Below are 14,657 nucleotides of genomic sequence, written 5' to 3' on the forward strand. Positions count from 1 at the left end.
TTTAAGCTGAAAAATGCCTGTTTGATAAAATGATCATTTCCGTTTTTGAGCATCCCTTTGCTGAGGTAGCAAATGGCGCGTCGGCGGGGTCGCCAGAGGGCAGACGTCGGAGCACTGAGATCTCTCGGTTCTGTGGCATTTTCCCCCAGGAGAAGCCTGAGAGGCCGCAGCAAGAGCGGAGCCAAAACCCTAGGCAGAAAACTAGGATCGCCAGGCCGGGGGTTGGACAGGAGCAGACCGGCTGGGGCGCTCCCTCACGCAGTCGGCCTCTCGGGGCGGGGCGGCCGCGGGTCGCGGGCGGATGACGCGCCGGGGCGGGCGGAGGAGCAGCCACTTCCTGGAGCTGCCGGCCGGGGCTGTTCGCTGCACTCAGCGCCGGAGCCGGGAGCCAGCTGCCGCCGCCATGTCCCACCAGACCGGCATCCAAGGTAACGGCGCCCGGCGCGACCCGCAGGGAAGGGGCTCCCCAGAGGCTCGGGAGAGCCGGGAGGGCTGCAGGGCGGACAGCGCTGGAGTCGGACCCGGAGCTCCGGGAGTCTGCCTCGCGGGGCGAGCCGGGCCTCAGTGCTTCTCCGTGCTCCTGCTTCCCTGGCGCTCCCGGCCTGCGTCCTCTTCCAGCCCGGGCCCTGCTGCTGCCACGTTGCAGATGGATCCGAAATTCGGAGGAGCAAAGGAAATTGGATTTCGAGGTGGCCTGGTTGAAGGGGGCGTGCCCTCCACCGTCCCCGACATTAGTTCAACTTTCCCCCTTTTGGTCAGGTAGGGAAGAGCTGGGACAATGAAGGCGACTGCGGTTCCCCTACGCTGGCGATAGCCAGGCGAGTTTTCCTTTTCATGGTCCAGAAGAGAATGTTACGGGACTTTGATTACAAAAAGAAACATGCCAGAATTTTTCTCACATCAGTAGGAGTGCCTCCCAAAACTCTCCCGCATTTTCTCCCCAAATAGGAAAGTGAATTATGTTCTGAGAAATCCCGGGTGTGGCGTGTGTTTTGATCTTTAGGTACTTCCCAAGAGAAACTGAAATCCTGATCTGTATGGTTGCACGTAATCATCGCATGCAGACAGTTGAACGTGCAGTTATATCTGACCTCCATTATTTCCTGGTTTGAAATTGGGCAGTCTAGAAGTGCTCACCTCATTAAGAGTCAAATAATATATCCCCGGGTTACTAGCGATCACTCAACAAGTTCTATTATAAACTCAAGCTGCTCCTGTCAATTTCAAGTTCTCCCAGATGAACAGTTAATTGCATGTTTTATTCTTAAAGATTTTTGATACGACCCCACACATCCCCCTGCACGCATGCACTCACAAAAGCAAAGTAGCCTCAAATCTGAAAGCATTGTTTTATTTATCCATATTAATTTCGATATATAAATATGTAGTTACTGACTTTCATGCTTGAGCCTTCTAGCAAGCACTACCTACTTAAATAGTGGTTTCTTGCTGTTATAGACAACACAGGAATGAAATTAGAACGAAACTGAAGCTTCACTGGAACACAAGGGTTAGTTATTAAATATATATTTATTCAATGAGTTTAATCTAGCTTTTGAGAAATCCAAGTTAGAAAAATACAACCTGAAGTAAGTAAGATTGAATGCATTTCATTGGCTTTTCCTTAGTCAAATTAGGATAGTTGATATATACTGTTGTTTTTAACGGGAAAATAAAGTGAATTGATGAAGAAGGTGGCTATCATAAGCTTGAAACTGAATTAGAGAATGAAAGCAGGTTTTCAGTATTTTTCCAAAGAGCCATAAAAGTTTTTCAGAATTGTAACTTGCTCGTTATTGGGTTTGAGTAACTTCAGTACATTCATCCCAGTGTTATTTCTGCTACAAAATTATGTAGCTAAAATAGATTCAAATTATTAGCATACTTTTAAAATGTTTATATTTCTTAATTGTATACAGTCTTCGTTATTTTATGCCATTAGTTTTATAATACTGATAATAAGGATGCTACATGCTCCAGATTTTTTTTTGTATTCTAAATAATTTTTTCCCATATAGATAGCAAAGAAAAGTATTCATATGTAAGTATAAAAAGTTTACTTTCTTTATCTTTTTTCACAGCAAGTGAAGATGTTAAAGAGATCTTTGCCAGAGCCAGAAATGGAAAGTACAGACTTCTGAAAATATCTATTGAAAATGGTTAGTTAAATATTTTAAAATATTTTTTGTTCCTGGATTAGTGGCTGTTGTATTTTTAAACTTACTGTGTGTTGTCAGTGATTTGACTATTAATTAATGTGAAACAAGTTCAAATCTTACCTTACAGTAACTTGGATTCCTCATATCTTGTGCAAGTCCCTATGGGCCGCTGATTTCATTCTTAATTCTGTGACTATCAGGGAAATAGAAAGATGTTTTTTGATGTGACTTCTTCCTCTTTTACTTTTTGTGTCTCAGTTTCTGCACCACAGTCCATTTCTAATGTCAGTGCTTCCATCTCTGGAATGGAAATCAGTAAACAGGTGATTATCAAAAACAATAGTTACTTGTGAATTATTGAATAAAGTTTGTTTTGAAATAGAAACAGGATTTCAAACTCCCATTTTCTCCATTTGATTGCAACCTTTGCCACAGAAATGATCATTATCCTTTCTTGTTTTGGGAAAGTTCTGAGACTATAACAAACTACAAATTGATTCTTTAAAAATAATTCTTTAAGCAGGGAATCTGGTTGAGTGGTAGAATTTTTTAAGTCAGGCAGATCTGAATTTGAACAATTTCTGTTACAGCTACTTAATCCCAAAGAATATGTTAAAATATTCCAGTGGCCTAACTTCTTAAGTATCCGGAAATATTTTGCTTTGGAAAAGTAATTTGTTCTTTCACAAACTGGAATTAAATCTAATTGATTTTCTGGTTTTTGCTTATATATTAAAACCAGAATAGTTTATAAAATATGCACTTGTTTACAAATAACATTCAATAGGAATATAGTATATTGTAAAGCAGCATATTTTAAAAATACTGGGCCAAAACTTTAAATGTCATCACTTCCTAAGTGACTAGTTAAGGAATTAAAATGGAAAAGTTAATCTAGCATCTCTACAGAAGGAAAATGCCAGTATTTCCTAAATTATTATTTTCTAGTTTTACTTGTTTTGTGAAAATTTTTAAATAAGGAAATTGAAAGACTAACATCATATAATAAATACCTATATCTCCCCTTTATTAATAACTGATAACATTTTATCATATTTACTTCAAGCATTTTAGAAAATTCAGTGTTCTTCTGGTATAAGAGCATCCCCTTTAAACAATTTTACTTCTGATCTCCTTCCCCTGTGGCAACTACAATTAGGAGTTTTGATATTTATGCAATCTCTTTTTATATGTATCCCTAAATAGGGTATACTGCTCTTTGAGTTCACATAAACTGCATGATACCATCTTATTCTATATCTTTCCTTTTGTTACATTTGCAATTAGTTTTGATAGCTCAATAATTCATTTTAAATCTGAACAGAATGTTACATGACTATGCCACATACTGTTTTTCCAGCCTCTTCTTGATGAACATTGAGGCTATTTCCAGTCTTCACTGTGACTGTATAGTACTGCAGTGAACACCTTTGTACTTATGTATAAGAGATTCTGTATGCAAAGTAGATTCACAATTTTACTTGATTCTGTTGACTAGCATTTCAAAGTGGCTATACCATCTAGGCAAATGTTTAATTCTGGAGCATTATGGCCAAATAGGAGTTAAACCTGTTTTAATATTTCTTACTGTACAATTTAGTGTTAATTTCAGAGATTATACTTTCGAATGGTAGTTTAAATATATTTTGTGGATAACTTAAGCACAGACATTTTGGAAAATAGAAATGTAACCACCCATTATTTGATCATTTAATTCAACTATTATGATCAATTTTATATGTTTCTTAGGCTGTGTATATTTAAAAATTTTAGCCGTGTTCCTAAAATGTTATCTGTTTTTATAATGCTTTATATCATAATTATTTTCTATGTTGCCACATTTTTTCTTCTCAACTTTTTGATGCGAATAATAATAACTGTGAAATGACTATCATTTTATTTTTCTCGTCTTCATCACACTACCACTTGGTTTTTCAAACCATTTACCTATCTTTCTAAAAATAATTTTTCATAGAGCAACTTGTGATTGGATCATATAGTCAGCCTTCAGATTCCTGGGATAAGGATTATGATTCCTTTGTTTTACCCCTGTTGGAAGACAAACAACCGTGCTATATATTATTCAGGTTAGATTCTCAGAATGCCCAGGGCTATGAATGGATATTCATTGCATGGTCTCCAGATCATTCTCATGTAAGTAACTTTTTTGTAGTTTGTTTGACATTAAATGCTAGAAAGATGTTTTTGAAATTTCTAGGCCAAATAAAGGTTAAAAAGCAGCAGTCATTTCCCATAGAAGGGAATGATCATAAGGAAAATCCTTGGATTGATAATATGGAATCAGGAATAATGTACTCAGATTCAGGAGTTTTGCCCTTGAAATCAAAATAATTATTACTCATTTAAAATTTAAAAATTTGTGGCAGTGGCAATTTTTAAAAATTATTATTAAGGCAAGTCTCACTCCTGGCTCACTGTAACCTCTGCCTCCCAGGCGCAAGTTATTCTCCTGCCTCAGCATCCTGAGTAGCTGGGATTACTGGCATGTGCCACCACACCCAGCTAATTTTTATATTTTTAGTAGAAACAGGGTTTCACTCTGTTGCCCAGGCTGGTCTTGAACTCGTGGCCTTAAGTGATCCACCCACCTCGGCCTCCCAAAGTGCTGGGATTACAGGCATCAGCCACTGTGTCCAGCCTAATTTGTGGCAGTTTTAAAAATGACTCCATGCAAACTGATTGGCCCCGAGAGTAATAATTATAATAAATCTGAGAACTAGTTGAATATAATATTAATTTTTTTTTAGTATTATCACATATTTATTAGTCACTACCATTCAAGTGATGGGCCTACATACAAAAGCAAGCATTTTAGGAAAGTTCGTGGTAGACTGACTAAATGGAAAAATGGACAAAATTAATATATGAACACAGCCCAATATTTAAAAAATTAATTTGAATTTTTCTTATTAAAAAATAATGGTTTTTAAAGTTATCTACATATTGTTCTCAAAAGATCATCCTATTCCTCTTTAACTCCACATGTTCTGTTTGAGAGAAATACTGGATTTGACCCTGCGGGATTATGAAATTATTTGTTAATTGGTAGTTATCTTTAGTAGCTTTCCATAGCTTCCAGTAGACGCTTTAATAATAGTATATATTACATTTTTTTCCATCCTTATGTCCCTCCTAGGATGGTATATGCCATCGGTAAGCCATGAATTTTCTTAGCAACTTAATTCGTTAATACCTGATACAGCTTTGAGAAGAATATCACTATCAAAATTACTTCATTTCAGTTTTCCTCACATTTTAATTTTTTATTCTTGAACTCATGAGTTTGAAAAATGAAGAATTAAAAAAATATATTTTTTTTTAACTTAAAAAAAAAAATGTGGCTGGGCTCAGTGGCTCACACCTGTAATCCCAGCACTTTGGGAGGCTGAGGTGGGTGGATCACCAGAGGTTAGGAGTTCGAGACCAGCCCGACCAACATGGTGAAACCTGTCTCTACTAAAAATACAAAAAATTAGCCAGGCATGGTGGTGCATACCTGTAATCCCAGCTACTCTGAGGCAGCAGAATCGTTTGTATGACTCTCCTGCCTCAGGCAGAGGTTGCAGTGAGTCGAGATCATGCTATTGCACTCCAGTCTGGGCAACAAGAGCGAAACTGTGTCTCAAAAAAAAAAAGTGACATTGTAAATTAAAGGCTGTCTTAATAGCCATTGATAGTTTAGATGCCCATGTTATGATGGTTATTTGTACACAGGTATTTTAGCATATTATAGTCAGTGGACTTATGCTTAGTTTTGTTTTTAATATGTTTCAGAATTTTAATATATTCAGAATGTGCTTTCTTTTGTAATCGTATGTTTTTGCCTATAAACTTCTAAGTAGACTTTCACAACCAAATAGGTTCGTCAAAAAATGTTGTATGCAGCAACAAGAGCAACTCTGAAAAAGGAATTTGGAGGTGGCCACATTAAAGATGAAGTATTTGGAACAGTAAAGGTATTATAGTTTTATGTGGACTCTGTATGTTGCAATTAAAATGATTAAAAACGAGAACTCCTAGGTAATAGGTAATTGATATGAATTCAGACGGATATTCTGAAAACATGGAAACAAGAAATATTTCATATGATATAAAAGCTAGCTGTAATGAATATGTAACTGAGTTTATTGATTTGCATCTATTTGACATTGACAATAATTGATATTAAAACATACTGATTCTTTTAAAGTATTTATATGGTAAATATATGTATTTATACGTATATATACAAATTGAAATATATTTTTGAACTTTTTTTGTTTGTTTAGAGCTTTTCTGATTCAGAAAGTCATATAATCTAGTGGATAGGGCACAAGACTATATGGGAGTATATTGCTTCTTCATCAATTGTGAAGTAGGCCGGTTTCTCGGTTTCATGAGTCTCAGTCTTCCAAACCACAAAATTTTGATGCTAGGTAGATCTCTTTGTAGTATTTTTTTCCTTTGATATGAAAATTTTAATATATGAATAATTATAAAGAAATTATGTAAATCATTATAACGTGGTATTCAGAATCTGAATATGTTGATTATTAGTTGCTGATTATTAGATTATGTTGATTATTAGATAATCGTAGGGCAATTGATTATTAGATAATTATAGGGCAGTTTTTTTTTTTTTTTTTTAGATAATCATAGGGCAGTTGATTATTAGATAATCACAGGGCAGTTTTCCCCAGAAGTTAGTTACAGTTGTCTTATAGACTTAAAGGATGACCAGGCTAAGTATTTCACTTTACTAGTAGCAAACTCATACAAAAGATTTAGTAATTATAAAACTTTAGGAAGTGAACAGTAGGTACTCCCCTACTGTTTAAAGTTTTGAAACTTAAAGTTTAAAAAGTTTTGAAACTTAAAATTAAGGATTAAAGTAAAAAGATACTGAAATTCATAATGCTATTTACTTTCATTTAAAATCTTTTCTGTTAATGATTTTGTTCTTCCTCAAGTAACTTCACTCTAGTTTTACTTCTAGAGAATTATTGATTATAGTCCATTCTGTACTTTTAGGAAGATGTATCATTGCATGGATATAAAAAATATTTGCTGTCACAATCTTCCCCTGCCCCACTGACTGCAGCTGAGGAAGAATTACGACAGATTAAAATCAATGAGGTAAGTTACAGCTTCAAAGCCTTTGCAAGATTTTAAGTGTTTGAAAATAACATTTTTAATTAATAGATGTGGAGGTAACTAGAGATTAAAGTTAGGTAGCTAGGTTTATTCTGTTTAGTTTAGAGATAAGGCTATGTGCTTAATGTGTTTTCAGAAAAGAAAAGTTAAACATGAATATTAAACTTTATATGCATTTTATAAATAGCTTTTCCTGTAATCTCCTGTCGGAATAGTAAATCTTCCTGTTGAAGTACAGCCGTTGATAACTTTGTACTTTGAATATTATATAGAGAAAAAGGGTGTGTTACCCATTTAGTGCAAAGAATATATCTAATAAGGTTGCGTGAAGCAGGGTATTGTTTTGTTGGCTTTCTAGAGATTTCTAAGTTAATTTCTACAAATTAACTTCTATGAACACTACTTGAATAGAGATATATATGGAAGATTATTATTTGAGTACTTGAGCGTATTAGAGTAAATAAATTTCAGCCATATTATTTTGTAGTTTACCATTATCTTTAATGTGTTTTCTGCAGCTATTCTAATATACTGGAATAACTACTGTATTTCTATTAGGACTTTAAAGAAAAGAATAAGTGGCCAAAACCACTATTCATTAGCCTGAGTCAGAGACTAATAGGAATCAGTCTGGTGAATGGTTATTATTTAATATTAAACTGGTAGCAAAGATCTGTCATATTTTAATTCATATTATTTGAGTAGGGCTTTTTATGTGATTTTTTTTTTTTTTTTACAAGTTTGATAGTTTGTTTTATTTCTTGCAATCAGAACCCAGAGGATCATATTGGGGTATGCATTCGCATATGTTCTATGATGTTTTCATTAACTAGTATCATTTATGCTGTAGAATCTCCATTCATTTTTTTCTAAAAGTAAAATTTCTATTGGACTTTCTGTTGCAACACGGCAAATGAGACCCTATACTAGCTATCATTTATCAAGTGCAAAAATCTAAACGTGCATTGAATGCTTTCTTGAAATATCTTTCTCTTCTTTCAATACATGCACACTATGTTCTTAGTAAAGAAATCTCTTAAGTCTGGAACTTCTGCAGTAGTATAACTTGTTGAGCTGTGTTATGTCTTTGTACACCGTTTGTATTCCTTTCAATTCAGTGCATGGTGTTTGTGTTGCATTTTCTGTCCAACAGAACAAAGTTCTATACATATTGTATGTAGACTGTTGTTTATAAATTGTCAAGTAAAATTTTATAATTAATGGTGTAATTTGATGACACTCTAAAGAGCTTGTGTAGCTCATTGAAATTGTGCCAAACCAAACATAAAAACAAACAAAACCCCCCAAACCTCACTAACACTGTACACTCATTCAAGTGTTCACCTCCAACATTGTCATAAAGATGTGTCATGCAGTCTGCATGTTGACAAAATACTAGCAGGACCATGAACAAATGTGAAAAATAATTTTAATTATAGGTTGGGCTAGGTTTGAATATTATTTTATAGAGATTGGGTTTTCTTATTTTTGTCATATGATACTGCTAACTGCTAAACTTTACCAGTAAATTAAATCTGTCATACTTAGGTACAGACTGACGTGGGTGTGGACACAAAGCATCAAACACTACAAGGAGTAGCATTTCCTATTTCTCGAGAAGCCTTTCAGGCTTTGGAAAAGTTGAATAACAGACAGCTCAACTATGTGCAGTTGGTAAGAGATGCATAATGAGTATTAAATGGCTGCTCTTTTTGGTAGTTTATGGCTTATATAGGGTTTATTTTTCATAGATTTTAAGTTTTAAATGTGCTTTCTGATTTTTAAAATTCATTTTGTAAATATTCATTGTAAAAAATTCAGACAGTCCAGAACTAAGTTCCTCTTTTATTTCTTAGTCTTTTTTAAAAAATATGTTTTAATTTCCTTATATCTGGTTTTAATGAATGTATTTTATTGTTTCTTATTCGTAGGAAATAGACATAAAAAATGAAATTATAATTTTGGCCAATACAACAAATACAGAACTAAAAGATTTGCCAAAGAGGATTCCCAAGGATTCAGCTCGTTACCATTTCTTTCTATATAAACATTCCCATGAAGGAGACTATTTAGAGTCCATAGGTATATGATACATTGTTTTTAACATGTTACTTTGAGTTTTTTTATTGGTATGTCAGCCCTGTATTTGTATATATTTCTTGCCCAGAGGGCTTAGCTATAGTTTTATGAAGTTTTTATGTACTTGCTTTAACTGATATGCTGCTAATTATATTTGTTATTATTTGAACTTACAGTTTTTATTTATTCAATGCCCGGATACACATGCAGTATAAGAGAACGGATGCTGTATTCGAGCTGCAAGAGCCCCCTGCTGGAAATTGTAGAAAGACAACTACAAATGGATGTAATTAGAAAGGTAGCCCACCTATTTTGAAATCTTCAGTTTTTGCTAGATTTTTCATTTCTATGTAGTTTATGATGCATTGTGATTTATAAATGAAAATACTTATTTTGCTTGTTATCCTAAATCCTTAGGATCTCCTCTAAGTGCCTGGGGAAATTACCTGTCATGATCCCTATCTCTCTATGTATCTGTACTCTCTAGTAAGCCACATGTGGCTATTTAAGTTTAAATAAGATTTAAAGTTATGTTTCTTAACTCCACTAACCTGATGTTAAATGCTCATTAGCTAAATGTGGCTATGGCTACTGAATTGGATAATGCAGAATTTATAGGACATTTCCATCAGTGCAAAAAGTCCTATTGGACAGTGCTGCCGGAGCTACAGGTTTGCGATTATTTCTGGACTCCATATTAATAAGGAATTATAGTCTCCCTTATGACTGCGAATTATGGGATGGTTGGGAATCTTTCCAGTTTGGGGGAAGGGAGGAATAAACATAAACATTTGAATTTTGGGAACTAAGCTAACAATTTTCTTAATACAGATAAGGCATGGGAAAAGATGATTCTTGAGCCCTTAAACTCATAAAAATACAGGTCCTTAAAAACTACCAGTGTTTTTAGATTCTGAACCCTTCATGCTTTTTAAGTTCCTAAGAATCAATCACTCTAGAATGAATAGCACCTTCTATAGCAGGGATCAGCTGACTTTCTCTGCCAAGGACCAAATAGTAAGTAAAGGCTTTGCCAGGCCACATATAATCTCTGTCACATATTCTTACTGTTGTTAACAACCCTTAAAAAATGTAAAACAATCTTACCTTGGGCAGGATTTGGCCTTCGGCCCATGGCTTGTTTCTCTCTCTTCTGGAAGGATTTCAAGTGACCCAAGTGATAAAAGGGCCACGAGTAAATGTTTCTTGAATAAATCGTGTATCAAAGCAACTTGAGAATATAATGGTGGCTTCTATTTTTAAACGCTATATTTAAATTGGAGCAGTAAGAAAGAAGGAAGTGAATGTAGCTGATTATATATTCAAGTAACTCATTTAGCCCCTTCTCCCAAAAGAAGAAAGTGAAACTGTTTACATATGACCCTTGATTCTGCCTTACTGGAATGAGTATTACGTATTTGTTTGTGAGCATTCATATATATGAAAACCAGCTTGTTGCTTGTATTAGGTTTTGAATGTTGTGCTTCTAATTTTATCTTTTACAGATCGAGATAGACAATGGGGATGAGTTAACTGCAGACTTCCTTTATGAAGAAGTACATCCCAAGCAGCATGCACACAAGCAAAGTTTTGCAAAACCAAAAGGTCCTGCAGGAAAAAGAGGAATTCGGAGACTGATTAGGGGCCCAGCAGAAACTGAAGCTACTACTGATTAAAGTCATCACATTAAACATTGCAATACTAGTTTTTTAAAAGTCCAGCTTTTAGTACAGGAGAACTGAAATCATTCCATGTTGATATATAGTAGGGAAAAAATTGTACTTTTTGGAAAATAGCACTTTTCACTTCTGTGTGTTTTTAAAATTAATGTTATAGAAGACTCATGATTTCTATTTTTGAGTTAAAGCTAGAAAAGGGGTTCAACATAATGTTTAATTTTGTCACACTGTTTTCATAGTGTTGATTCCACACTTTCACATACTTCTTAAAATTTTATACAGCTGGGCCAGTTCTAGACAGTCTGATGTCTTGAAGGATAAACTTAGTACTTTCTTGTGGGACAGAAAGACCTTAAAATACTCATATTACTTTAGTGTGCCTCGGAAAAGGCCAGAAGTTGCTTACTCTGAGTAGCTGTGCTAACTCTTGTCAGACTATAGGATCATGTCTGCAACTTTTAGAAATAGTGCTTTATATTGCAGCAGCCTTTTATATTTGACATTTTTTTAATAGCATTAACATTGCAGATCAGCTCACTCTGAAACTTTAAGGGTACCAGATATTTTCTATACTACAGGATTTCTGATGACATTGAAGGACTAAACAGCCTTAGTAAATTATCTTTCTAATGCTCTGTATGGCCAAACCTTTATGTTCAGATTGAAATTTAAATTAATATCATTCAAAAGGAAAAAAATGTTGAGTTTTTATAGGCAAATTGTGTTCTTTATTACTTCTGAGCAAATGCTCAGATTTAAAATTAAAGTCCTAGTACTTAACAGGCTAACACAGATAAACACCTTAATAATCTCCTTTCAATTAATACTGTATTTCAAAACATGTTTAGCTGTTTTCTAATGCTTTGCATTTTCAGTTAAAACCTAGAGAGATTTTGAGCCTCGTATTTCTCTGATACTTGAAATAGACGGATCAAGAACACTTCACGGTTAATCTGTTAAACCTGCTGCAAGAGCCGTAACTTTGAGGCATTTTCTAAATGAACTGTGGGGATCCAGGATTTGTAATTTCTTGATCTAAACTTTATGCTGCGTAAATCAAATATCAGAAATGCACATTTCATAGTGTGAAGCACTCATTTCTAAACCTTATTATCTAAGGTAATATATGCACCTTTCAGAAATTTGTGTTTAAGTAAGTAAAGCATATTAGAATAATTATGGGTTGACAGATTTTTAAAATAGAATTTAGAGTATTTGTGTGGGGTTTTGTTTGTTTACAAATAATCAGACTATAATATTTAAACATGCAAAGGAACTGACAATAATGTTGCACTTGTTTACTAAAGATGTAAGTTGTTCCATGGGTGCACATGTAGACTGACACACAGACACCCAAATTATTGCATTAAGAATCCTGGAGCTGTGTTGCAGACCATAGCTAAAGCGGTTATTTTCAGTCAGGAAGACTACCTGTCATGAAGGTATAAAATAATTTAGAAGTGAATGTTTTTTCTGTACCATCTATGTGCAATTATACTCTAAATTCTACACTACATTAAAGTAAATGGACATTCCAGAATATAGATGTGATTATAGTCTTAAACTAATTATTATTAAACCAATGATTGCTGAAAATCAGTGATGCATTTGTTATAGAGTATAACTCATCGTTTACAGTATGTTTTAGGTGGCATTATCATAACTAGATGGTGAATAACATATTCCCAATAAATTTATATAGCAGTGAAGAATTACATGCCTTCTGGTGGACATTTTATAAGTGCATTTTATATCACAATAAAATTTTTTTCTCTTTAAGTTGTGTACTGTTGCTTTTTCTATTATAATTTTTTTAAATGTTTGTATAATTTTGCATAATTCAGTACCTGATGATAGGTTAGAAATTCCATTCATTTATTTGTTAATTAGTCTGCCTAAGTCCAAAAAGGATTTTAAGTAGCTTCAAACCTAGGCAAGAATAGTCAGGACTATAGGGTACTTAATTTAAAATTTTGCCCATGTTGGAGCAATAATAAAAATGCCATGAGTTAATTCATTTTCTGTGATAGAAGCACCCCAGCACCAATTTACTTGACACTAAGCTCTTCAGAGACTTGCTGTTCATTCATTTGAAAAATGTTGAATGCACTCCTGTGTGCAATTTGCTATCAAATCCTTTTTGTTAGAGATGCAACAAAATGGATGTCATTTTTGTAGCAGTTTTACAAAACATGCAGAAATAGCTTTAGAAAGGCTCATTGTTAAAACTTTTAAACATTAGCTAAGACATTTCTACTCAGAACTAAACTAATTTGTCTGAGGTACGCACTTTAAATAGTTTGATGTATATCCTTTCACATTGTCTTTGCATATATGACCATATATTGGAATGATGGAATGTTCTTTTTTAAAATACGAATTCTGGGCTTCATACTAGATTTTGACTCAGTAGGTGGATCCAGGAATCAAATAGTTCCATAAATGATTCATGGCTAGCCATGACTGGGAACAGTTTGCCTTAAATTATATAAATTGCAGCTCTTCCCCACCCCAATTCAGCCAACAAACAAGTTTTGCAGTGTACTAGTTATGATAGTGGCAATATCTCGTAGAAGAAAGTTTAGATCTTACTGTTGCCCAGTAGCTCTCTACCTTCCTTATCAGTCTGCTTCACTTCACTTGCAGCTTTCTTTTCCTCTGGTAGAAGAAGCATAGCCTCAAGAAGCACATCACTCTGACCCCATATCTACATGCCTTCCTCACAGGTCTCTCTGTTCAAGTGTCACTGTCATCTCCTTAGAGAGGTCTCCCCTAATTTCCCTATTTGCTTGTATGCCTTGTTCCTCTCACCTTAATCCTGCTTTATTCCTCCTCATGGCACTTAGGCATTCTATATCTGTGCATATATTGTCTCCCCCACTAAAACACAAGTTCAATGGGGGCAAGAAACTTAGCTTCATTCACTGCTACATTCTTAGCACCTAGAAGTTTCTATGACATGGGCATTTTTCAATTTGTTGAATGAATAAATGAATTTACCTTTCCTTGAAAAGCAGACATAAAAGGAGCACATGCCAGCAGTGGTGGGTCACCAGAGGATCTACCCTCCATCACTCTATTTCTGGCCACAGCAAAACTCACTAACACTGGCAAAATCTGCCCTGCAATGGCCATGGGTTCCACCACACAAAGTGCTGCTGTAGATTCATTCCTGAGCATCAAGTGCCTTTCAGTAGGGATCCTCATTCAGCTGATTCTGTGCTTCAAAAAGACTGAGACCAGCCTCTACTCAAATGTCAGTGCTGCTCCACTACCACCCTCATTTGCTAGGATTTAGACAGGTTGTAGTTTCTTAGTGAACTCTGGATGGTTAATGGGGAAGGGGCAAACCATGAATGGGGGTGAGATTGTATTTCTTGGTTTTCTAATACCAAGCTGTATTAATAAGACAAGCTGGGCCATTTCCTTGTGTGTGTGTATTCGTGACTGCCATTTACTGGCTACGTGACTAAATTAGTCATGATTTAGTCATACTAATGCATAACAAATGGTCCATTTAAAAATCGTGACTCAAGAGAGATCCAAGATGGCCGATTAGGAGCAGCTCAGGATTGCAGCTCCGAGT

The 14,657-nt window shown here is 35.1% G+C and overlaps 1 protein-coding gene across 2 annotated transcripts; it reads left to right on the forward strand.

Moving 5' to 3' along the window:
• Positions 1 to 279: 279 nt before the first annotated feature.
• Positions 280 to 12,850, forward strand: TWF1 (twinfilin actin binding protein 1). Of its 2 annotated transcripts, XM_017529789.2 has the most exons (10): positions 294 to 428; positions 2,082 to 2,159; positions 4,135 to 4,313; positions 6,041 to 6,136; positions 7,191 to 7,295; positions 8,085 to 8,105; positions 8,862 to 8,987; positions 9,245 to 9,395; positions 9,569 to 9,690; positions 10,898 to 12,850. In XM_017529789.2, the coding sequence occupies exons 1-10, from the start codon at positions 302 to 304 to the stop codon at positions 11,066 to 11,068; spliced, it is 1,176 nt and encodes a 391-aa protein (XP_017385278.1). In that variant the 5' UTR covers positions 294 to 301; the 3' UTR covers positions 11,069 to 12,850. The 2 variants fall into 2 exon arrangements, with proteins under 2 accessions (XP_017385286.1, XP_017385278.1); XM_017529797.2 differs by lacking the exon at positions 8,085 to 8,105 and having other exon boundaries at positions 280 to 428.
• Positions 12,851 to 14,657: the final 1,807 nt, after the last annotated feature.

The sequence above is a fragment of the Cebus imitator genome, unplaced genomic scaffold, assembly GCF_001604975.1.
Source record: "Cebus imitator isolate Cc_AM_T3 unplaced genomic scaffold, Cebus_imitator-1.0 Scaffold2, whole genome shotgun sequence".
Classification (NCBI taxonomy): Eukaryota; Metazoa; Chordata; class Mammalia; order Primates; family Cebidae; genus Cebus; species Cebus imitator.

Coding starts and splice junctions, on each gene's coding strand:
- TWF1 (XM_017529789.2), top strand. CDS start 302: ATGACGCGCCGGGGCGGGCGGAGGAGCAGCCACTTCCTGGAGCTGCCG. Junction 4,314..6,040: donor GGTCTCCAGATCATTCTCAT/GTAAGTAACTTT, acceptor ACAACCAAATAG/GTTCGTCAAAAAATGTTGTA. Junction 7,296..8,084: donor GACAGATTAAAATCAATGAG/GTAAGTTACAGC, acceptor TCTTGCAATCAG/AACCCAGAGGATCATATTGG.